This window comes from Caenorhabditis briggsae (genome assembly GCF_000004555.2).
Source record: "Caenorhabditis briggsae complete genome, chrI, whole genome shotgun sequence".
Classification (NCBI taxonomy): domain Eukaryota; kingdom Metazoa; phylum Nematoda; class Chromadorea; order Rhabditida; family Rhabditidae; genus Caenorhabditis; species Caenorhabditis briggsae.
Window position 1 is genome coordinate 9,425,479 of NC_013489.2, and position 24,747 is coordinate 9,450,225.

Sequence of the window (24,747 nt, forward strand, 5' to 3'; positions counted from 1 at the left end):
TCAAAAGACAACCATAATAATATTGTGAAACCTGTAATAGAAGAGGTCCCATACTGTCAAGTTTGAGCTCATTTTTCTTGGCTTTTATGCCAGATATCAGAAATATGCCAACTGATAAAATATTGGTGATCACCGGTGATATTATGATGAACAATTTATCAGTTGAAGTTGTTTTTATATCTTTGACAAGAATCGAGATATATTGGCTCAAAGTTAAAAGCTAAGAAGCCCTTCTATAACATGTTTTACAGAAAGTCGTCTTCTCATTTGGAAAAAAAATCTAGAGTTGAGTTCTTGAATTCAGAGTTAAAACTTCTTACTGTATTCTTATTTGAAGAGTTTATTCAGAAAAGTTGATAACATCTTTTCAATATTCCTTCAGGTTCTTTCGGAATCTCTCAGAATCTCTGACGCGTTCGTAACCTCCCAGAAACCTCCTGGGATTGAGTTTAAGATTCTCGAGACATTCGAAGTCGTTCAAAAAGCTATATCAGAATTCGGAATCTGGAATTCGGAGCACACATTCCAAGATCCAGTACACATAATTTAGAACATGTAATCCAGATACCAGAATCCGGATTAAAGTTTTGAATTCAGAAATCCAAAATACGAAATCCGGAACTCAGAAGCCGGAATTCAGAATCTGTGTATAAGGGTCAGAATCTTAAAATTTAAAGTTTTAAAAGGGTTATTCATTTTGCGGAGCATTGTAATTATGCATAGTAACTTTTCTTAGGATCCTACTTCTTTTTTATTTCAATTATTTTCCGAACGATTCAAACAGTTTTTTCTACAAATATGTGGAACATTCTGAGTCATAACAACGTCCGCCAGCTACCGTCTGCTTCTATTCTTAGTCATAATGCCTGTCCAAAAAAGGGAAAAAAATTAGGCCGATGTATTGTTGATTTTAGTCATGTTAGTACCTTTGTAAATGACACACTTGAATAGGGCCGAAAAGAAAGGACCAAAAGGATACCGACTAAATATGCGTTTTCTTATTTGTTATCGGTAAAAGTTCAAAAAATAAATGCTCTGGTATTAGGTGATGACCCACAAGCTTATGCAAATAGCGGAGAACCTGCCTGTTCATAATTGGTTTATGAGAATAAAAAAGAAAATGAGAATTACTCAAAAAATGCAAAATTTAACTTTTTATGGGACAATCTTGAAATTCGACATTTTTTCGAAACATTTTTCTAACCGACCTACTTACAATTTCATACACTTTAAATTGACCGTTTCCTACTAAAATAAAGATTGTCCAACTTTTGAGCAGGGATGCTCTGATCGGGGCTTTCGAAACCCTACAACTGATTAACTTTCTGTTGTGTTTCTTATTATTATCAAGCGAACCCTTTATGCTCAAATTCAATGAGCCAATTTTGATTTTTTATTTCTGAGAAATTCCATACGGGTCCATAAGGTCCATAAGCTTCATTCTTCACCATGGCCACGAAAAGGTTTTTTACATTAATATTTTTCTGCTTTCTTGGAATATTTTTTGTGTTTTCTTGGAGCTCTTCTAATAAATAAATAAAATCTTTTCATCCCGTTCACTCCGATTTTTACGACTCTCCATTCTGAGATTCTGAATTTCCTTAGTACCCCATAATGAACATGTGGCTCTCAATATCTCCCTGGTTCCCATTACACACCCCACCAAACGAAGGTCGTTATTCTTCTCTTGGATAGAGAAAAAAGAGCGAATTGGAAAGTGCACCTGTCCCTTCAACGAAAAGTTCAATCGGAAATGAGAGATTGGGAAAAATAGTATACCGGGAGGAGGAAATTTGAATGTGCGGGTCGTGAAATATGAAAAAACGGAAAATGAAACTGGTACAAAAAAGGAGGAGCTGTGAAGAGAAGCGCCGGTGGCCGTGGCCGAAGGTTCCACAACAACAACTACCGTAACCTAAAAATATTAGTATTTTTAGCCTTTATTTTCTGTACAAGCATAATAATCGACTTGATAATATTTTTCAGTTGAACTTCAAGTTACCACTCTTTTTAAAAAATAGTTATAACTCAAACTATTTTGCTCCTAAATAGCGACAGAGCTACAGTACCCTACACATCCTAATTTCGCTCATTGATTCGCATTCACAATATCATTCAGTCATAAGAATCCAACGCGAGGGTTCTGTAACTCCATATGTTTACCGAAATGCCGACATTTCCCATGATATTCCTCAAGAAAACCAACAATTCTTCCAAATCTCAATTCAAACCAGAACCCAAACCCTTTTGCGTCTTCCACCAGAAGCTTCTTCTTCTCTCTCGATCCCGATCGGGGTCATTCCCGAAACTTGTGTGTCTGTACTCTCTTCCGATTCAGTAGTCATTGGTCACGGATTAATTCATGATGATCCATCACAACGAAAGCCAAAAGAAGAAGAAGAAACCAATTGAAAACGAGTGAGAAGTTGGAAGAACGTACGGACAAGAATGGGAGGAAGAGATGAAACGAACAAAAACGAGAAAGTGTCAAGTGTTTCTCGTTTTCTTGTTCTCTTGCCTTCGTTAATTGGGCTCAGATGGTTTTATTCAAAGAATGAAATGTTAAAAATGGTTCAGCTTTTTTTATTCGGTTTCTGAAACTTTTTAGATCATAGCTGTGATTATCGCGAAACTCTAACTCAAATTTCTGAACGGAAAATATATACGTAGCCGCCATTCAAGTGGCGCAAATGTACCCAGACTTAAGTTTGTAATTTTTGTTTATTGATCAGGTGTAATAAAACATTAGAGGGCAAGACATGAAAGACTCAGAAAATCACGAGGCCGATCTGAGTAGGGGAGGGAAAACGGGATAATTTAGATATTTGACACATGAAAAATGTAACCGGTAGAAGAAGAGAAAATATGGGAGCAAATATATCAATAACGAGTAACACTAGAAGAAGGTAAGGATTCAAACTCGGAAGGTAGGAGAAATCGGGTTACTGGGGAAGTGATGGCGTTCCACAGGGGAACATTTGAAGAAAAATAGTCAGAGGAGTAGGGCTGAACATTAATTAAGTTAACCTAGGTTAGGAAAGTAGGCGGAGCCATTTAAAAATTTAAAGAGAAGAAGTAGTGGAGCTTTTAGCCTACGATGTCGAATGGAGAACATATTGAGGATAGAGAGACGATCAAAATAGGAACTGTACTGGATATTACAACGCTGGAAAATACACTTAGAGAAAAATCTTAAGGGAGATTCTAGTTTTAGAGCAAGGCGAGAAGAAGGTGGAGGGGAATAAACTACAGAACAATATTCAATAATCGGGAGAACATAACATTTGAAACATAACATTGTACTGTCATAAAATTTTAGTCAAGCGTTGCACTGGGCTCAAACTTGAAATGCGAAAATTCAAATAATTCATCAGTAAACTGGCCAAGTCTCAAATTACTTGATCAAATTTGAGTTGAGTCATTGCTTGTCTAAGTTGCTTCCTCTTATGAAAATCTCATGTAAAATTATGTCGTTTATCTTTGGACAATCATAACAATACCTAGACTTGAGGAATTGCTTTGAAAACTTCAGTAGCTTTGAATCAAATGTAAAATTACATTTCTACCAAATTTCGTGCTTCCATGATACTTATGTTTAAAGATATACCCGTTTTTATCAGTCCGGGTGATTGTGCGCCACCTTGTAGTGGAATCTTCCGTTTTCACTCCCAGATTCCACGAAGTGAACAGAGAAATCAATGTATCAGGAAATGTTTCCGTGTATGCTCTTTTACCTTTTTTCCCATTCCTTCGTTCTGAATGATCCGCTTTGCTTGTGTCTTTCCTTCCCCTTTCTTTTTTTTTGCTACGCAATGTGTGCTGAGCACCAGTTCCGTCGTCCACTGCCACGTCAGAAAGCTCCTGGTGAGACTTGGACTCCATCCAAGGATCAAATAGTGTTGAACGGGAAGAGACGCAGAGAACAGACATCGGAAAGAACCTATCGGAAAGAAAAAAGAGACAGAAAAAAGAGGGTGGTGGTGATGGTGTAATATTTTACGATGGTCGTGGATATGTGTGCACCAGACGTCCGATGAGGGCAGCCGTCCAAAACTCCTATGCCATATTTTTTGTATCACGAATAAATCACATTCAAAGTTAGTTAGAGGGACTGGGAATGCTCCTGGTTACGACATCTCTCAAAGGTCGAAAAAATTTCTCATTTCGACAGGCTATTAGCCGAATTTCTATTAACATTGATATAGAAATATCGCCAGGTCTTTCATCTTAATACCGTAAACTCTCTGATAGAAAACCACCGTACATTGAGAGTTAATTTATCTCAATTTCTGTAACTGATATGAAAAAAAATGGTCAACTAACAAAATGAAATTTTAATTGTCTCTTTGATGTTCACAAGCAGCTTAAGTTCGAAAGAAACCACGACCGCGGCTGGCGGTGAGTCAGGCCGTGAGTAGGCTGCCGTGGACCAATTCAGCGACCCAGAAACCACTAGGAGAGCTAGGCCGCCGTACCCTACCTATCCCAGAAGTAATCTATCCAAAATGCTGCTACCAGCCATGGCACAGCCTTGCCAAAAAGCGAGCAGTTTCTTTTTAAAACTTCCTGGATCCATTTCGTTCCATCTTGGCATTATTTTTTCATGCTTCTCGAACACTGAAAAATTTAGTTTTACTAACAAACCACTTACCCAATTTCAAAGATAAAAATTTCAAATTTCAAATTTCGCCGTTAGATTCCGTTCTACATACTTCTTTACATTCCATATCCATTCACAGTACAGTATGGGCATGTAAGGAAGTATGCAGCTCGGCACAGCAGGGGTTTTTTGGTTGGAATAATAGCAGAATATCAGATGAATCAGAGAACGGTATAGAAGTCAGTGAAGAAGTTTAAAATTTGGAAGTCGTTTCTGGAATCTCAGATTTTAAGACAACCAAAGAACAAATTTTTGTGGGGAAAAAAGAATACAGTTCAAGCTTCCCTAGGTTCAGAGCGAGCTATCTTGCCAGTCTGGTTTCGATTTTTTGGAATACGGAAGACGTCGAAAAACACTATGCCTATCAGAATGCTTCTTACAGTCTTCAGGTGTAGTAACGAGAGAGATTTGTAAGGGATGGGGTGGGGTTGACCTAAGAAGAAAAGGTGCGCACTGAGCAAATATATGTGCACACACAGGCAAATTCGGTCTCTCTTCCTCTTCTTCTTATTCATGTCATTCCTCCGTCATCGCCGTCTTAACAGGCATTGCAAAAAGAGGGAAAAACATAGGGACGGACGGCACGATATATTTTAAAGAAAGAAAGGGAGAGAGACATAAGGAAAGAGAGGGTGATCGGAAGAAATGCGTCTCTTTCGGGGGTTGGTTTTGATGGGGACTGGCTGTTTCCCCGTCCCTTCTTCCCTTGCTTCTAGTCCCAAGACTCCGCCCCGTTTTTTTGGAAGGAGGCGTACCTTATGTCTTTCTTTCTTTTTTTCTCTTTGCAATGAGGAAGAGGAGGAGGATAGGGTTGTTGTACAGTGGAGTTGGAGCACCAGACGGAACGAGTTAACCGTTAGAGAGTTTGAGAGTCGAAGAGATTCAGACATCTCTGGGGGATTACTGTAATAATTTAAATCGACACTGGAGGTGAAATCTGAGAAGCGATCGCTAGTGTGGGAGGAAGAAAGAATAGGGTCAACTCTTGGTAATTAAGAAGATAGGTACTGAAACATGATATCTTGATAAAAACGGAATTGGAAGGCATTCTATTGGATGAAGAGCTTGCAAACTGTGAATCAGAATAGAAAGTTATCCGACTTTAAGACTTTCAGAATATGTGGAACCAGTCACTAAAACTTCTCCAAAAAATTAAGTGGGCTGAGCCGGGGATCGATCCCGGGACCTCTCGCACCCTAAGCGAGAATCATACCACTAGACCACTCAGCCTCGGTGTTCATGTATTTCTCATTCGCTAAACATTCACGCGGGAAATTCAAAATTCCTTTTTCGCTTTCCCTGAAGATCCTACTGTCAGCTAGCATGTAAAACAATATGAAAAGCAAGATCGGGAATATGGAAATGTAAAGAATGACAATGCTTTTCATCACATAATTACATACATTTGTTACAGTTTCCGGTTTTCAGGACAAAGATATTCAGGAGAAACCGCTTTCACTAAATTCCGATGTGTATAGTTTTGGATGCCGTGAAACCTGTAATAAAAGGACCCTCTAACTTCTAACTTTGAGTCATTTTTTCTTGGTTTCTTGGTAACTGACAAAACTTCAATATATTATAAACATTTCATTAGTTGACAGATTTTTTATATCTCTCATAGGAAACAAGATAACGGAGCTCAAACTTTACAGTGTGGAGTCCTTGTAATACAGGTTTTACGGTAGTTTGAACCAATTGGTACATGAAACAACATTTCTCGAGGGCCCAGTCATTCTTGCACATCTTTCATGCCATCGTTGTAAAAAATAGCTGAAATTTCAGTCGCATCTGAAAGCAATGATTACGGTAAATCCTGTAATGGAAGGGCCCCTAACTTTCAACTTTGAGCCAATTTTTCTCGGTTCCTAATATATTTTAAAAGTTGTCAATTGATAAATTGTTCATCATAATATCAGGAACATTTTGTCAGTTGACACATTTTCAATACCTTGAATATGAATTGAGATAATTGAGCTCAAACAGAGTTGGGGGGGGGGGGGCTTTCTATTGCATGTTTTACGGTAATGCGCTAACTTTAGCTTATCCAGACGCAATGGCCCCTCATGTCATCAAAGTTGCGACTCTGAGGATCCCAAAGCGATCTCTTCTGGTTTTTTTTCTTTCTCCAGGACGTCAATTCTACAGTATCCCACACCAACTCCAACAAGATCTTCCTAGAAAGACCGATCCCAGTTGTTGTTTCAATGAATATCCCCAGACATTCTTTATTTTGTGTTCACCTGACCAGTAGTAATTTATCATCAATCACTGATTTTTGGTGCCGAACACAGTTCCCTATCTCTATATTTCTCACTCCCATTTCCTCCCTCGCAATCGATCTTCTTTCTTTTTATTTCCCTCCGGAGCTTCTTCTTCTTCTTCTTCCGTGTGCACCCGAACGTGTTTTCATCCGTTCTATGTCTTCTATATCCGCCCTCTTTGATTCTCACTCACTATCTCTTAACGTATCTTCTCCGGGGGCGCTTCTCTTCGAAGACCTCCCGCCACTCTTCTTTGAAGGGACAATCTGTGAACTTTGGCAAACTGTCAAAGTGCCTAGAACTCTTGTCTATCAGTACTATCTCGTTTTTCTTGGACTGAGTAGTAGGAGGGTACTCGACTCTAGAGCACCTCTGTCGCAATGTGTAAAAAGAGATCTCAGAGAAAAGGAGCAACTCATATCTCTGTGTCTCTCCGTGTGGGAGGACTGTAAACCGTGAAGAGCGCCGAGTGCACATTTGTCCTCCATATCTTTATGCTCTCTCTGATCCATTTAGTCTCTCGTCGTGCTCACTTTTAGTCTCTCGTCGTGCTCACTTAGAGATCAAGAAAGATCAAGAGACGCAGAGTCAGAGAAAGTCTCCCGTTGCTCGCAAAAGACCGTCAATGGAGAGCCAGTTGAGCAAGAGAAGAATAAGAAGATGAAAAAGTCATTGAAAATACTTTTTTGACAAAGATTTGCAAAATTCTTATGGGTGTGGGAGGAAGAGATGAATCCCCAAATCTTCCAATATTTTGAAGTACAGAAAACATTTTATACAAGAATTTTACTGGAATTATAATGGAATCATACTGGAATTATACTGGAATTCCTCAGTTTCCTAATAGTTTTGAAAAATCAAACATTTGGTTCGATGTTTTCAGAAAAAAATATTACAATATATTTTGATGGATATGGCAAGATACTATGAGAATTAGGATTTTCAAATATCTTGGTGTTGGAAAGGTATTTAACTGAAAAGTATTGCCGGTGGCCGTAGTCCCAAAAGGACAACTACCGTAACCTAAATTTATTTCCGAGTTTTTTTTCTCGATTTCCGTATTTTGTCAGTCAATTTTTTTTTACTGTCAGAAATTTTAATTTTCCCACTTGTATGGGGGAAAAATAACAAAAAAAAATCGGCGAAAATCAGTAACCATCAAGAAAATAAATTCTGAAAGTAAGAATATTTTTAGGTTACGGTAGTTCTCGTTGTGGGACCTTCGGCCACGGCCGCCATCGTTTCACTTCCACAGCTCCGATTTTTTGTACCAGTATAATACAGAAAAGTTGAAATTTTTTGGAATTTGAGAAGAAGTTCAAAATATTGAAAATCTCAACTTCTTACATGCTGAAATGATTCCTGAACCTTACAGTTTCAACTTTTTAAACAACTGAAAATACACATTCTCCACGGTGAATTTTCCGGAACGCATTTTAAATAAAATAAGTTTTGCCGTTTTTTTGGTCGCATTCCACAAAACCGTAAGACTCGCCTGTTCGTTTTAAAGATTTCGCGTCGAGACCAAAGCCTGTGTGTTAGAGAGCATTAACAAGCATTTTACAAGACGTCCCGAAAAAAAACACCGTGTATTCTCTGAAATTGTGATTAAATTTTGATTTTTTCAGCTTAGTTATGGCTACGGAGCCAGTCCTAACTTTATGTGCTTCGAGCACCATAAACTCATAATCCGAGGTGTTCCAAATGTTTTGATTATTTGGGTCCTGAACTCCCAGAACGATGTTTCATTTCAACGCGTGAAAGTGTGGTTGCCGTTTTCGGTTGTCTCTACCTTCCAGATTCCACATTTTATCATCATCTAAAAGGTTCGAGCATCAAAGGGAAACAATGCCAGATGATAAGGAAAATAGGTATCATTCTATTCAAATTATCTGATTCATATTTTCAAAAACCTAGTTCGATTATCAATGATTGTGAATTGTTCGTCGTTGAAGCGGACAGTTTCAGCAGGATTCACGCAAAGAAAGATACAGATTCGGAGCCCAAATCTCTAATATTCGCAGCTGGAACACCCATTAATCGAGATGAATCTCTAGAACAATTGAGAGAATTTGTGACAAATTTAGGAAAGTCTGAAAAAAAGAAGAACGCAGAAAAACCAAAAAAGAAACAGGGTTACTTCATGGGGTTCTTGACACAGGATCAGGCTGAAAAGGTGGGTTTTCTAGTCTTCCTGTAATAGAAGGTCCCCCACACTGTCAAATTTGAGCTCAATTATCTCAATTCCCGCGCAAGATAGCAAAAGTGTGTCAACTAATAGAATGTTCCTATTATTATGGTAAACAATTTATCAGTCGACAACTTTTTGATGTCTTTGACAGGAACCAAGAAAAAATGGCCCAAAGTTAAAAGTTTGGGAGCTTATTACAGGTTTAACGGTGTCACATAGAATACAAAGCTCCAGATCATTTTTCCAATACAGACCGTAACCCGATCTACCTCTTTTTCCTTTTTTTCTCAAGCCCCCTGGGAAGTAATCTTTTACTCTAATTGCGCAATAATAAGCAAATTGATCCAACCAGACACTTCTCTTCATCTTCTTTCTATAAGGGGGAAGTTTGAAGAAGTCATTGCTTGCTCAACAATACAAATTTGCATAGTTGTTGAGAAAGGAAGAAGAGGTCAACAAGTAGATCATCCAAAATGAAGATGACTCTTGTTAAGACCAAATACGGTCATTCACAAATAACATAAAAGGAGAAGACACTGGGTTCCCAAGAAACGGGTCAAAAAAGGCGCCCCAGCGAATTTCACAAAAATTCTAAATTCGCTGCCGAACCTCGTTGGCTGAGTATCAAACTTTTAAACGATGAGCAAGAAACGCGCGCGTTGATAAATAGATCAAATCCGCGTCAACTTTGAAATTATTGAATTTTTTCTGTCCTAGGAGTTCGCTGGGGCGCCTTTTTGACCCATTTCTTGGGAACCCAGTGGAAGAATGATGAATTCAAATTTTTGGTCCACAGATGGTCTTGTAAAATCGATAATTCAATTTTTCAGGAAGTTGTGATCCCTGCTCAATTTGCTACCTACTACCGCATCGACGTTCAACTAGATTCTTCTAAACCACAAAAGGATTCAAATATTTCTTTGAATCTTTTCGTGTGTTATCTGAATTCCCGCAATCGATATCAGTAATTATTATGCATCCATTCCAAATCAACTTTAAGTTTCAATTTTCAGCCACTACCCAATCATCAAAAAAGAAGGACCCACTTCTCGAGCCCTCTTTCAACTCGGGCACTTCTCTATCACGAAAATATCGAATGAGCCGATTTTCTCGTCGATCAAATCCCTTTTGAAGCACTACACTCAATTCGTCTACATCGATTCGATTACTGAAACTGGTGGAATTGAAGTTTCAGTCTTCCCTAAATGAATTCATAGAACTTAATATTCAATTTTAATCGGCAATAAAGAATTTTAAAGAAAGAAAAATGATGAATTAAAGAAAACAGGAAAAGATAGCTGCACCCGTTACGATAACAACAAAACAAGAGGAACAAAATCTAACCTAAAAGAAGAGATAATAAAATGAACTATGAAAAAAAGACATTGAAAAAAAGACATGAAAATAGAAATCACGAAATATCAATTAGCTTTAAACTGCAAGTGGCGTTTCCTGCATGTGCACTTCGAGGAGTTTCCATGCGATAGCTGGATTGTATTCTTCGACGTCGCGGCACAGAACCCAGATGTGGTTGATACGTTTCGGGTTATCCTGAAAGATTTTTCATCAATTTTTATAAGGAAAATAGGAAAAAAAATCAAGGCGAATGAAAGGCCCCCCTAATTGAAGGGCCTTTGTAATAAAAGGGGCCTTCGGAGGTACCTTGGAGCAATAGAAGGGCCGGCCCTTCTAACACATGTTTTACGGTGAACGAAATGCCACTCGATTATTACCGAGATTTTCAACAAAAAAAGGTTCGAAAACATTCAGGACGGAATTGCGAATTCCGTTCCAAACATCGCTGCTTACAAAAATCAATATCTGATTTAAAAAAAAAACTAACCGGATCTCCTTCAACCACTTTTCCCTCGGCATTCTTCGTGACATTGATCATGTAAACTTGGAAGGAAATAATCAAGACAGGTCCTTGTTCCATCATTTTTCCAGTTGCCATTTCGACCTTGTTGATATCAATGATCCGAGAATCCTTCGTGCTCCAATGCATCTTCTGGTACTCTTTCACGACTGTCGACAACTGAGTGAATGCCTAAATGAAAATATAAAATTTATGAGTAATTAAAGAACAGGAACTTACTCGTTCATGGCACCACGACTGCAGAACTTCGAGATCAAAACGAATGAAAGCCTCCAAAATGTTTGGGATAATCTGAATTTAAAATTAGATGTGAAAGAGTTACAGTTAGCTTTCATAAGCTTTTACCTTGGTTTCACAGAATTTCAGCCATTCCTGCTTATCAAAATTAGCATCGATCTTGTGAATTTCCGTAAGAACTTCTGATACTTCATTTTGTCCAGCTAAAATATTTTTTTCAAATAATTTTCTTCAATGGAGACTTACAGAAAACACTTCCAATCCGTTCTGTAACACCTCTCATCATTCGAACGGCGATGTTGTCCGATTCCTCGTATTTGATTTTCCAATCAAGAAGTTCTGAAAACGAAAAGAATGTCCAGAATAACTTTATAAAAAACTCACTGTGGTAATAAGTATTGGATTCTGAGAAATTCTTCCATCCCGAGTACCATTTGGAGTCTTTGTGTAGCTGTACATCTGTTGCTGAGCTAAAATACTCAATTCATTTTTAAAATCAAGATTAAATACGACAGCTTACTCATTAGCTTCCACAACACGATCCTTATCCAATTCAAACCCATCCGTACGCTTTGTGAGAGTTTCTGGAAACTTTTTAGTTGGTACAAAAAAAATCGAAGCTCTGGAAGAGAAACACCTGTGGCCGTGGTCTCACAAAGACAACTACCGTCACCTATAAATATGTTTATTTTTATTATTTATTATTTTGTTTTTCACTGCTTTTCGTCGATTTTTCTCAAAAAAAAAAGTCAGAAAAAATTGGGCGAAAACGCACGAAAATCGAGAAATTAAATCCGGAAAATATGAGTTTTTTAGGTTACTGTAGCTGTCGTTGACGGGTTAATTCAGAAACTGACCTGGTCTGCTGTACATTCGAACATCGGCTATATTGTCAATTTCGTCTTTTACAGTTTTCATCGACTGAAAAATAAAATTATGTTGATGGAGTTCTCAAAACTCAAAACCTACTGTCGAGACGTGCTTATAAACTTCTGTATCTCCGACTTTTTCTGCCACTTTCTCCATCTGTTCAGCCGCTTTTCTTGCTTGTTTTAGCGCTTCTTCTCCTGCTTCAGTCATCTTCTTTCCTGCCTCCGTTTTTTGAATTTCTTGGATCATCTGAAATAAAGAATTTCATTATTTTGTCTAGATGAATAGAAAAATCACCTTTTTCATTTGCTCACTGAGTTCTTCGACTTTTTGTTTCACAATTTCTGAACTTTTCAAAGTCTCTTTCTCGACGAGCTCCTGAAAGTTTTGTAATAAACTGATTATTAAAAACTTTTGCTTTTACGAATTTTTTTCTTGCATCTTTCAAAGCATCTGATTCGTTCAATTCCTGCATTCTGGCTTTTAACTGTTGTTGATGCTCCTAAAATCAAAAGATTAGACTAGGATACCTGCAAGGACCGTACAAACCTGAAGTTCTTTGTTCTTCTGCATCTCATCTCGCACATTCTCAATAAGATTGTTTAGAAAACCACGTTTAGGCGCTGGATTACTGTAGTCTATAACAAAAACTTTCAAATTATTTGATTTGAACCTAAATCATACCTCGAAAGGTGACTATACTGGGCTGAAATTGCAATCGGACTCTATTTAATCGTACCCCATTGCTAAAAATTCTTGAGAGCATCTGTAAGATTCCAAATCAGTAAGAAACATCAAAATTCCCTAGTTTTCATGACTATTCGTTCATAAAACTCAAAAAAGCAGTCTAAATTTCGCAACGACACTCCGCTATCCCGCTTGCAAGTGATGCAATTTCTGTGGAAATGTCCCACTGAATTCAGGTTTTGCACGTAGATAGGGGGTACTGAACCCTCAAACGGTATTTTTTTTTCAGAAGACAGTTATGAAAATCACTTTTATTCAATTTTGAACAATATTTACAAAGAATTGCTAGACGGTATAAAAAAAGCATGTCATAAAATAGAACACAATAAAAAGCACATTCTACCAGAGTTTCAGAAGATGGAATACTAAAGCTAAGAAAATGAATTGGAAACCAGTAAAACAGGAAGGGTACACTTGGAACACATGTCCAAATATTAGAAACTGAAAATATACAAAAAGGATAGAAACAAGCAGGAATGATAAATGAAATTTTTTCAAAGTAGCCCAGAGAAGAGATTGCAGACTTTCAATCCATTGCCCCTGGTTCGTATTTCGCCCATGGATTGTCGTCGAGGAATTTTTCAATAACCTGAAAAACAAATTTCAAAATCATAAATGATTCATCAAAAACCAACCTCTTTGAGCGCATAGTTTGGAATAATCTCATTTTCTGTCAACGGTTTTCTGGTAACCGGGTCAAAGTGTCCTATTCTTCGTAGATGTTGCACAATTTCTTCTCTATCGTATGTGATGCCTGACGGTACAATCACTGGATCTTTCATCAGTTCCAATGTGATTTTTCCGCACATTATTTCAGGAATTTCACGATTTTGGCGTTTTTCCTGTGCCTGGAATCATGTATTGTTATTGAATATTATTATTGAAAATAGAAAACTGTCACTTCGTGCTGGCAGTAGAGAATCCGGATTCCGGATTACGAAAACATTTTTATTCCGAAATCCATTTTTCGAAAAAATTATTTAAGGAGTTTCTGCTTTACAGACTAATGAAGCAAAAGTTTACATACCGCCGAAGTGATTTCTGTAAGCCGCTTTTTCGCCATATCTGCTCTCTGCAACGCTTCCGGATTCTCGGCATTTTCCTGTCGATCTTTATCGATGAGACTCTCTAAATAAGTATGAAACTCGACATCTTGAATGATCCTTTTAGACTCTTCCTCTTCAAACTTTTGATGACGAGCTCTTTTGAGAGCATTCTCGATATCGGCTGCGTTCTTAAAACAGAATTAGATTAATAATCAGTCTTGATTATAAATGACTCACCGTTATCACTGCATTGTGGTATAGAGCTTTCGAGAGGCAGTTGATCGCGTCATTGTATCTTCTTCCTTTCAAGTAAACACTTCCCAGAAAGTACAATGGCTGAATACAATGTTTAAATATACAAATGACTGAAAATCACTTTTCTAACCTTCACTTCATTTGGACTCAACTCCAATGCTCTTTTGCAATCTTCTTCGGTCATTTTCAAATCATTCAACTAAATTAACAGTTTCGAAACAATGAATATACTTTCTCTATATACCTGATAATGGCACATAGCTCTATTTTGATAATATTTAGGTAATGGATTCATTTTTATCGCTTTTGTGTATTGTTCCACAGCATCATCGTACCTGCAATAGAAACACGGCTTTTGCACACTCAAAGAGCAATTTTACCTTTTGTTCATGTAGCACTTTTTTCCACTTGTGTTATACTGTTCGGCAGCAGTGGCCATTGCTGAAAAATGTCTTGAATTTGAGAAGAAACTAACTTTTTGATATCGATTTGAAAAACAAGCTGACTTCCTCATGCGCGTAAGCTTTGCTGCATTCCGTTCCTATGTCGCAGTTTGTGTTTGCAGAAAACTGCAAAAAGTTTCAGAAAAAGAAAACAATTATTTTAGAAAATTGCAGTTTTCCGGTGAATATTCAGACAAATACCCTTTGGGAGAAATATGAGTAATTCTAAACAGCTTATGAATATATTAAAATATTTCAGGGTATGATGCAAACCAGAAAGTCGTTCGGAAACCTGCCAAATGACAAGACTCTTCAACAGAAAAGACGGAGCTTAGAGATTCCGAATGTGCAGAAAATATATCCGGATCTTCAGGAAACGACAAGCTATGCTACCACAATACATACATCAGAAAAACAAGACGAAGAGGACGTTTATGAGACTGAGAATGACTCGAGCTTCGCTAGTTCACAAGCGTCCGAAGATGCTTCTTACTCGTCAGAAACGAAGGACGTGTGGAAATATGCTATGATAATCGGAGTAGTTTCATTAGCGATAGTTATTGGATTGGTGATAACTAATGGAAAACAAGAAAAGGTGTTTTGCCTCTCATTATTAGTTCTTATTCGAAACTTAAATTTTATTACAGACGTCGTACGAAAACTACATTGAATCCATCCGATCCATCCTCAACACACAGTTCTCTTCAGTTTCCAAAGAAAACCGAAACCTTCTGCGACATATCGGACAACGATTGTTTCTAGAACCAGAAAATCAAGCGCCCCTTGTGGTACTTGTTGGAGGAAAATCGGCGAAAGAATTCTCTGAAGCTGTGAATCGCGTTATTCAAGAATCTAAGCATGAAAAGCTTGATTCATCAAAAATTAAATCGATTCGAATCGAAAGCGAAACAAACAGAGCTGATTTTCATGAGAATCTCCGAGAAAGTAAGTTAGCCAAATACATGATAATTTATTTTGTATAAAAACAAATATATATTCGAATATGTCAATATTTATCATAAAATTTGAACCTTAAATTTCAGTTCTGGGTCCTTCTCTTTCGTCTCAATCCTCACCTAGAACAGCTGTTGTCCTCGATGTTGATCTCCTGAGATGGGATGCCGTACTCGTTCTTCATGCTTTTTCTGACCACGAAAAGTATCCTGTACCAAAAACTGTTCTGTTTCTCACTGTTTCCGATGCTAATGTGTCAGCAGAAACGAACACGAAAACGTGTGATGAAGAAATGAATAAGTGAGTCTGCTTACAAATTTTTCTGATCTACCTCCTCCCAACCCGCCAAACTTTTTTTCAGTTTCCTGACGACCCGTTGGATCGAAAACGGCGGCACTTCGGACAACATTCCGCCTATTATTGCACGAATTTCTTATTTTCTTTGTGTTTGAATTTTTTAAATAGTCTCTCCGGTATTTTCATCTTCCTCCGAAAAAAACGGGTGTGCTGATTTCTACTTGTAAATGTAAACAGTTTTTGGCTCTTTATGATTATAATAGTATTTCGAGAAAACAGAGGTATTTTGAGAATAAGATGGTATTTTGAGAATTGAATAGTGTTTTGCCTAATTTGCAGAGTTTTGATCATTTTTCACAGAATTAAGATCGTACTTTCGAAAATTATATTTTGATAAACCGACAACTGCCGAGATGTTTCCATGACTATATTTACAGACCGTATTCGTCAAGTGATGAAGAGAAAATTCAAAAATAGGTAAAAACATTGTAAAAAAGAAAGGCGAAATTGTCTTGAACTATAGCTAACAGATCAGATTTCGAAAGTACAAGCTTAATTCTGTGAAAAATGATCAAAACTCAGCAAATTAGGCAAAACACTATTCAATTCTCAAAATATCATCTTATTCTCAAAATACCACGATTTTCTCAAAATACCATTGTAATCATACAGAGCCCAGTTTTTTCTACGAGTAAACTACACTGAGTAAATTGTTCGAGTCTATTGAAATTTGGTTTGCATTTATCCAAAATTACTGATATAGAAGACAGATTTTCCTTCTTTTTTTGTTCAATCTCTTTTTTGCTTCCTCCTTTGATTTATAATATCTGTAGCAGGATGCCTCGGCATACGCATACGGTCAAAAGGGGGGAAAACCGAGCGGTAGCGGAAGAGGAAATCACCGAGCTGGAGTTACAAATGGTCACATACGAAGGTAATTGTGCTAAATGCTTATTCGTTCAAAGGTTCTGTTTTCAGAAAAAGCTCTCGAGAACAATGAATACACTGGCTTCAAATTTCCACAGATTCTGCATTTTCCAGTACCTAACAAAGTCGTTGAGGTATTTTGTTTCCTGAAAATCAAAAAAATGTATCAATTCAGATGGAGGCAATAGACGAGAATCCGTTTTCCTCGAAAAAATCTGCCTTCTTTATGAAACGTCGTATCGGGAGGCCAGAACCGGAAGACGAAGAAGAAGAACGTCAAGATGAGTCTAGTGACGATTCGGAGTCTGGAACCGAAGAAGAGAAACGGGACCAGCAAGATTGGCATTTCTGGGAATGCTTCTACTTCGCTTTTAGGCAGTTGCTTTTCTCACGAACTTGGATTCTACTTCTTCAGTTTGCGGCAGCAAATTATTTCGGTGACCGACTGAGAACAGACGGATTCAATTTGGCTGACAGAATTATTGGTTAGTTTTGAATATATTTCATCTCAAGTCAAAAAAACTTTAACGACTCTCAAATTCCAGAGCCGGGCAAGTCCGTTCTTGGTGATCTTGTCGTTCGTCGTGCGCTACTTGGTCTACGTCGCTGGGATGCCCAACAGTTCCTTTTCGTTGCGGATAACCACTACATCTTTGAACATTCTCTTGCGTTCTTTCCTGGTTATCCAGAAGTAATCAAGTACGATTTAACATAGTATTTTTTTTCTTACAACTCGTTTTAAGCATTTTTCGCATCGGAATCCATGAGTATATGAAGGGATCTCTCGGTTGGTCATTTCCGCCTTGGGTGATCACTGGAATCTTGTCAGTCGCGGTCAATTTGTTCTTTTTCCACGCAGCTGGTTTGGCTTTGTTCATGGCGGTTACTATGATGACCAGGAATGTAAAACAAGCTCTTCTCGCGGTTTCCATCTTCGCTTACAATCCTGCTTCAATCTTCTTCACGTCCGCATATTCTGAATCCGTGGGTGTTGTATATTTCAAACCTTTGACAATTCTGTTTCAGCTGTTCTTTGCTCTAACGATTACTGGCTTCAACTTCATGTTGTACGCGGTTCGCGCAACATCATACTCTCAACGTGTGATCGGAACATTGAGTGGAACAGTGATCTTTGGGTTATCAGCTGTCGTTCGTTCCAATGGATTACTCAATGTTATATTCGTCGTTTGGTATTGGGCGGCGATTCTTCTGTGGGAGCCTGAAAAGCCTGTTCCTGACTGTCATTTAATGATTGAGTCGCTGGCAGGATCCAAAAATGACCGCTACCGCCGTGAAGGACAAGCAAGACTTCGGGCATTCGAGAGAAAACGAAAGCAAACACGGAAAGTGTTCAGATGGACGGATCCTAGATTTTCTCGATGTTCTCTCGTTTTCATCACTCTTGTATTCATCGTTATTGTTTCTATTGCCTCCTTTGGTCCATACGTTTTCATGTCAAATTCAGCGGCCGAGGAGTTTTGTGAAGCGACTCCACGTCAGAAAGAACTTGTTGCGACTGTTAAGAAACAGATTCGTATGTCTCCGAAAATTATCACGATAGCGGATGCTTGGGAAAAAGCGGCCTGGTGCAGGTGCGACATCATAATCTCTGCGAAACATTTTTAAGAAATTCCTTCTTTTTTTCAGAAAACCAAAGCTGTTCGGAATTGTTCGACAATACTACGGAGAAATTCAAGCAAAGTATTGGAATGTCGGACTATTTGGATATTGGAGAATCAAAAAAATTCCCTGCTTCTTGATGATGCTTCCTGCTGCAATTCTCACAGTTCTAGCCATCATATCGGCATGGGTCCATGTGTTCGAAACAAAACGGTAAACCTCTCACTATCAGTACTGTCAAAAAATATAAATCAATTTCAGATGGAATAACATCTGGGTTCTACTAATTCGTAGTGATCATTTGCTCCACCTCGCCCCGCAGGCTATTATCATGTTATGCACAGCGGTTTTCGTCATCAACGCTGAAGTTTTCACTAGGCTGATTTTCTCTTCCAGTCCTTTGCTCTACATCTTCATTGCACAATATATTGACAAACTGACTCAAGGAGTGAGGCAAATGAATGAAGAACTGCATGAATCTATAATCATTTCAGAATACTATGGGTAACCGTCTCTGGCACTATACTTCCTCTCCGGGCATTCTTCCCTTCTTTGTATTTCGACGAGTCTGGGAAGAAGGATGGAAAGGGAAAGCTCTCTACATCTACATTCTCGGGTACTTCATTTTCGGAACAATGGCACATGCCGCATGGTTACCATTCACCTAATCAATAATCAATCTTATCTGTACATTGTTGTTCTTGTGCCTTTCTTTCTCTCATATCATTCAAGAGTTTCATATTTTATCTAGTCTATAACTGGTCTATAATAACTCCAACTCCTTTATTATTGGTTGTTCTCGAAAGTATTTAGCTTTACTTATGTTTGATTCATAACCTGATTCATTGTGATACTAATTTTTCTATGTCAAACTTCCACTAATTTAACCGGTTTATTTCAATGAGCTTTAAACAGAATAAATTGATTGATTGAAAAAAAAATCGTAGAGTATCTATTGCTGATTAGCTCAAAATCGTATCTCTCGAAGTGTTATCTCCAAATGAATTCTCAGAAAACTTGAAAGGCATAATGAAAAATCTTCAGGTAAATCGAAAATGACGGAGGAAGCTAATCTGTTCCTTTCCAAACTTGTTCTCCAGGGTGAATCGATTTTAGCTGAAATATTTCGATTGTCCAGTTTCGTCCCAAAAGATTTCCGAGATCCAACAAAATCCACCAAATTTCGAAGCATCGTTCAACTCGATTTCAAATATTTGAGCAAAAAGGAACAAATCGAAAAGGATTTAGAAAAGAATCTGCGTCTTCAATCTCATTTTTATTCAAGTTTCCAACCCGTTCTAATCGCTTTTGAGCAATTGTTTTCTTCAATTGCTGAGTTTGTACAGACATTCACTAAATATGCAAAAGATTTTTATAATGTAGAAAAAACGGATGTCAATAGAACTGCCGAACTAGAGGTAACCATATGTGGAAGTGAAATAATACTAACTGTTATTTTTCAGGCTTATTGTTTGTATATATCTGGCCTTCTCCTAATCTACCTCGATATGTATCTACCTGGGCCAATCCGAGAACGAATTTATATCGCAATATATCGAAAAAGCGATGTAAGAGAAAACGCAGAGTTCTTAGTGGATTTTCTAAAAGAAGTTTCTGCAAGCAACGATTCAATGATATCGTTAGTTAGAGCTTCTGAAAAATCAAAACGACCCAGGCTATCTTCCAGAAGGATTCCACTTCCCGAGAAATTCATTCGCTCCACTTTTCATACTATCGAAGTGATGGAAGAGTCATCTTTACCAACACCTAAGACTCATTTGATGTATGTGGCCCTCCAGTTTGACCGTCAAACTCTATCGAATGATTCAGCAAGAATGACTAAAATCGTTAACTCGATTTTTAGAGAGACATGGGTTTGTTTTAGAAAAAAAACACAATTAAATTGTTTTCTGAGGTTTCAGGTTCTAAACTTAGGTTTTGGAGCAATATGTAACGTTTTCGATGGTTGGTACAACTACAAGTCAGCTTGGAATGCACTCAACGCCACGATTACCCAGCAAGAAGCGTATCGACTACTGGAGAAACACCAGAAAGTGGTAGTAGACACTCATTTTCCAAAGGTATGCCTTATTTATCAAAACCATAAATTAACATTGAACATTAGTAACCGAGTAAAACCGAGTATCAATCAACTTGAATCCTGCGCTTCGGAAAGTATTTCTTGGGTCGGAGAATCTGTTCAAAAAATATGATTTCTGATTTCTGAACATTTGAAATAGCTGAAACGAGCAAACTAAATCTTCGTTAACTGTCATGACAGCAGCAGCATTGTCGAATTGTCCACAGTAAAAAGGAGCAGAAAATACAGTAACCAGGCGACGTTGCCCGAAAAACTCATATCCGTCTTGCACGACCTGTAATATTGGTTCAAGAATCAAACCAGCTGTATGATCAGATGATTACCTGATGGGCTCTAACGACCAAGTCGATATTCAATGAGTTCAATACTTTCCTCAATGCATCAGTTCCAAATGTATATGAAACTTCTCTCTGGTTTGGATTCCATCCTTTTGCATTGTTTGAAGGGTCACTCCATAATATATCTATCTCGGTTTGATCATGACTCGGCTGGTAATTAGGACGACGAAATGCTCTGAGTTTATCCAGAGAGGAAAGCTAAACAAAACTTCATGTAGAAATATGTGAAAGGAATTTTACCCTTGGAGAAATGCCACCGTGCATACAGAGAATTCTTTGTCCAATAACTGCGGTCATAGGCATAGTTGAGAAAGTATCTTGAAAATCCTCCCACATTTTACTCCCTTTTTTATCGTATCGCTTCGAACATTCTTCATAGAATCCGTAGACTTTATTGATAGATGGACATTCGTGATTTCCTCGGAGAAGGAAGAAGTGGTTGGGGAAAATCAGTTTATAACAAAAAAGAAGAAGAATATTCTCAAGACTATGACGACCTCTATCCACATAATCTCCCAAGAATAGGTAGTTAGCACGATGTGGATAACCTGCTTTGTCGAACATTCTAAGAACATCTGAAACCACACACGGATCTTTTAGATAGTTTCGAATAGATTACCAGAAAATTGTCCATGAGTATCTCCACAAATGTTGATTGGCCCGTCGATCTCGACACATGACGGTTGCGACATGAAAACTAACCTGAAAAGAGTTTCGGTACCGTATTCTTGTGGCTACGCGTAGCTACACACTTTATACAATCCAACAGAGTAGTAATCTCAGCCGGCTGAACCACCGATGTCAAGGTTTTGTCTCCACCTCGGCCGCATTCCAAAAGCTTGAATAGCAAGTTATAAGCCAAACGAGCTTGTATTTCATCGATAATTGAGTTGTCGTATGCCATATTACTACGGCAGCTTTTCAATGAAACCACTGAAAAAAAGCAGAGTCATGAATATACTTTTTTCGAAATTTACATTCTGACGCTTCTGCCGAAAGTTTCGTTTTCTTCTTCCCATCTGATAGGGAAGCATTTACCAGATCTGAAACATTGTACCGAGTAGCCATTAGTAGACAAAACAATTAGGCTAATTTTGGTTAGGCTAAGATTTATACAGTAGTAAACTATAGGATTCACTCACTCTCATTATTGCTAGGCATTTTTTGATCCAATCTGTAATTCTCGATACAAAGTTTTACTTTGATTTACATACATTTGGATGTCTGCTCGATTCTGGCTGTACTGGTTAACTAGAGGTGACCGGGCTCGAACGAGGAATCATCACGTACTTTGTTAAACATGTCAGCATTAAGGCACCAATCGTATCAAACAATCAAATTTATCATTTTTAGGTCATCAATGAAATGGTCCAGTTCAACCATCACCTTCAACAGATAACTGCGTATAATCGGTCTTTGAAATGGCTCTATCTTCATTCTCGTCCATCGCAAAAAACGACTCGCCCTCTAAAAAATCGTCCAATCACTGATGATCAGCTGTTCAAATGGCTTCTGGATGTCTCTAGATTCGAGCTCTTGGCTCTAAACCTTTACAAGACCACTATTGAGAATCGAGAGACAGAAGGGAATCGAAGAAAACAAAAAATAAGAACAAGTTTGAATCAGCTGGCGGAATTTTTCGAGCATGGTTTTGTGAAAATGGGAGAAACCCAAAAGAATAATTTTGTAAAATGGGTTCGCAGTTTGAGCGAAACAGTTGAGAAGATTGATTTGAATGATGCTAGAGAAGGTGTGGAAACAGTTCAACAGATCACACGAAGAGTTAAACAAGTAAGGGAAAATAGGGAATTTGTAGTTCAATTCTTAAAAATTGCAGGTTGGAGAACTACTGGGTCTTTCTATAAATATGACATTGAAGGAATGTCTCTCAACTCTGGATTCAGATCTACGATCTCTTCTCTCTGTTCTTTCCCTCTCTGATTCGATTGTTCCTGATTTATATGCCAAAATGGAAGGGACATATTTATGGCCATTGATATCTCAGCTAACTCCACGTATCCAGAAAAATCTTGTTGATACCTCAAACACTGACGTTGTTCGGCAAATCTTCACAAAGCTATCCATTTCGTGTTGGATTCTGAAATTGAAGCTCTCCGAGTTCTCCGATCGAGACAACGTGGCGAATCGAATTGCAAATACTTACTCGTATTCGCTTGAAAAACATCTGAAAACAGTTCTCCAATCAGTTCCTCAGCACATGTTTGAGATTATGTACAAAGTGATAATGCCGGGGTTGGGCAAGAAGTTTGAGCCTTATATTGACAAAACAGAGGTAAGCTTATGATGCTTCTGGCACTGAAAACATCATTGTTTTCAGCTTCGAGAGATTGGCGATTTCATATCAAGTTCAAAATTGGTGGAAACGACGAGTCTAATTGCAAGCACAAGTATGGGAATATCAAGGATGATGTTAACTAGAGTCGGAACGATTGAAATTAATCCGAAGGTTTCCTATTCTATTTTTGTTTTATATTTGAAAACAAATTTACTAGTTTAGGAATTGTTAGAAGAAGGGATGATTCGACAACTGTATAAGGAATTGAAGAAATTATTGTCAAACTCATCAGCAACAGCGTCAATCGGTTCGTTTCGGGAGCTAGATTGAACTTCCAAAATTGAAAACACTGAAAATTACTCTTTTTTCAGAAAGTCTTCTCAAAACCTGCGAGAGTGTGGAAACTCTGCGATCTTCGTTCTTTTACATCTGCGATTATATGAATTTGAATGGAGAACGTATTTGGAGCGTGGCCATGGATGACTACTTCAGTCGGATATCCGAAGAACGAGCATTTGCGAAAAGTTCTGGAGAGCTTGATAAAAATGAGATTGCTGCTCTGTTTATTCGATTGACAAATCCAAAGTAAGACTTTGTTTTCTTCCATTTCGGATCAAAAATTTCAAATTTTTTCAGAGTTTCGCGGTACTGTGAAAGCACATTGAGCTGGATGGATTTGAAACTGAGCAAGAACATTTTGCACTTTGATATTTTTTATCAAATTGAGAACATAATTCCATTCCATGTTCTCACAAGTATCGAGACTAATGTTACAGTAGAACTGGAGAAATTGCTCAATGGTAAGATAAAAACAACATTAAGTGCAATATGTTTTGAATTTAGAATACATATCATCGGCTCGCCAGCTTGGTGTCAGTTACAATCTACAAAATGCTGTATCTCATCAAAATTCGTATCAATTTTTCTCGGGTGCCACTTATGAACAGCTTGTGAAAACTATCCAACCACAGTCTCCAGCGCTAGGATCGATTTTGGCACAGGTTTGGAGTTTTCTTCTTCTTAAATTTTTTTTTCTAATATTGTGCAATTTCAGATCGGCCAATATGTTCTCATTCTTCGAACCATTTGCAATGCAAAACAACTTGCAAATCGTCACCGAGATGATGTTGTTCAAAGAGATTTGTTAGAAATTAACAAGTTGGAATAGACTACTGCTAGAGAAATCAAAAGAATTTTATTTTCAGATCGTTAACTCAGGGTCCTAAAGATCTACCAGCGGAAATGGGAACCATTCTGAAATTGATGATGCAGTATTCGATATATAATCCAGAACGTATGGTTTTCCGACTGAAGGATGAGCCGTCGCCAATTTTCCTTATTGCTCTTATCCAATGTCTGTTACCTAAAATTGGAGGTAAATCTCATTTTAGAAAATAGTTGTGTCCAATCCTCATTGATTTAAGATCACTACTTCGTGTGCCCAGTGCAATTGGAGTTTGGCATTCGTCTAGTTCTACGCCAATCTCGTCTTCTCCCCTACTTCCTTCCTATAATCCATGAGCAACTTCCAGCATGCACTCGCCCCAAAAAGAGAATCGAGGACGTTGATCGTTTCCTTAAGAGGATTGTTGAGAATCTTTGAAGATTGACTTATATCTTGCCTGCTG

The 24,747-nt window shown here is 37.9% G+C and overlaps 8 protein-coding genes and 1 non-coding gene across 9 annotated transcripts; 5 read left to right on the top strand and 4 right to left on the bottom strand.

The window, feature by feature from the left end:
* Positions 1-3,812: 3,812 nt before the first annotated feature.
* On the top strand, positions 3,813-6,838 carry CBG25353 (the record flags this gene model as incomplete). Its single annotated transcript, XM_045240014.1, has 3 exons — positions 3,813-3,829; positions 5,453-5,481; positions 6,759-6,838. 3 exons carry the CDS (start codon positions 3,813-3,815, stop codon positions 6,836-6,838), a joined length of 126 nt encoding a protein of 41 aa, XP_045099308.1.
* Positions 5,819-5,890, bottom strand: CBG28218. Its single transcript has one exon. It is a non-coding gene (tRNA).
* Positions 6,839-8,769: 1,931 nt separating the features above from the next.
* CBG12549 lies at positions 8,770-10,321 on the top strand (the record flags this gene model as incomplete). The annotated part of the gene is made up of 4 exons (XM_045240018.1): positions 8,770-8,792; positions 8,890-9,097; positions 9,874-10,076; positions 10,126-10,321. 4 exons carry the CDS (start codon positions 8,770-8,772, stop codon positions 10,319-10,321), a joined length of 630 nt encoding a protein of 209 aa, XP_045094901.1.
* A 222-nt stretch (positions 10,322-10,543) lies between these two features.
* Positions 10,544-12,861, bottom strand: CBG12550 (the record flags this gene model as incomplete). The annotated part of the gene is made up of 13 exons (XM_002640020.1): positions 10,544-10,663; positions 10,956-11,159; positions 11,208-11,279; positions 11,334-11,428; positions 11,472-11,564; positions 11,610-11,695; positions 11,746-11,809; positions 12,083-12,146; positions 12,195-12,344; positions 12,393-12,473; positions 12,520-12,597; positions 12,645-12,733; positions 12,780-12,861. 13 exons carry the CDS (start codon positions 12,859-12,861, stop codon positions 10,544-10,546), a joined length of 1,278 nt encoding a protein of 425 aa, XP_002640066.1.
* A 507-nt stretch (positions 12,862-13,368) lies between these two features.
* On the bottom strand, positions 13,369-14,582 carry Cbr-chn-1 (the record flags this gene model as incomplete). The annotated part of the gene is made up of 7 exons (XM_002640021.1): positions 13,369-13,431; positions 13,478-13,690; positions 13,870-14,076; positions 14,126-14,224; positions 14,274-14,342; positions 14,388-14,478; positions 14,524-14,582. The coding sequence occupies 7 exons, from the start codon at positions 14,580-14,582 to the stop codon at positions 13,369-13,371; spliced, it is 801 nt and encodes a 266-aa protein (XP_002640067.1).
* Positions 14,583-14,848: 266 nt separating this feature from the next.
* CBG12552 lies at positions 14,849-15,992 on the top strand (the record flags this gene model as incomplete). The annotated part of the gene is made up of 4 exons (XM_002640022.2): positions 14,849-15,181; positions 15,234-15,531; positions 15,630-15,840; positions 15,902-15,992. 4 exons carry the CDS (start codon positions 14,849-14,851, stop codon positions 15,990-15,992), a joined length of 933 nt encoding a protein of 310 aa, XP_002640068.2.
* Positions 15,993-16,674: 682 nt separating this feature from the next.
* CBG12553 lies at positions 16,675-19,052 on the top strand (the record flags this gene model as incomplete). The annotated part of the gene is made up of 8 exons (XM_045240040.1): positions 16,675-16,771; positions 16,816-16,898; positions 16,940-17,249; positions 17,310-17,463; positions 17,508-18,356; positions 18,412-18,597; positions 18,646-18,832; positions 18,879-19,052. 8 exons carry the CDS (start codon positions 16,675-16,677, stop codon positions 19,050-19,052), a joined length of 2,040 nt encoding a protein of 679 aa, XP_045094902.1.
* A 387-nt stretch (positions 19,053-19,439) lies between these two features.
* Positions 19,440-24,722, top strand: CBG12554 (the record flags this gene model as incomplete). The annotated part of the gene is made up of 11 exons (XM_045240046.1): positions 19,440-20,465; positions 22,177-22,614; positions 22,661-23,116; positions 23,162-23,290; positions 23,342-23,426; positions 23,491-23,704; positions 23,756-23,919; positions 23,963-24,120; positions 24,174-24,277; positions 24,325-24,494; positions 24,544-24,722. The coding sequence occupies 11 exons, from the start codon at positions 19,440-19,442 to the stop codon at positions 24,720-24,722; spliced, it is 3,123 nt and encodes a 1,040-aa protein (XP_045094903.1).
* Positions 20,493-21,891, bottom strand: CBG12555 (the record flags this gene model as incomplete). Its single annotated transcript, XM_002640025.1, has 6 exons — positions 20,493-20,759; positions 20,809-21,021; positions 21,064-21,398; positions 21,443-21,525; positions 21,576-21,756; positions 21,801-21,891. 6 exons carry the CDS (start codon positions 21,889-21,891, stop codon positions 20,493-20,495), a joined length of 1,170 nt encoding a protein of 389 aa, XP_002640071.1.
* Positions 24,723-24,747: the final 25 nt, after the last annotated feature.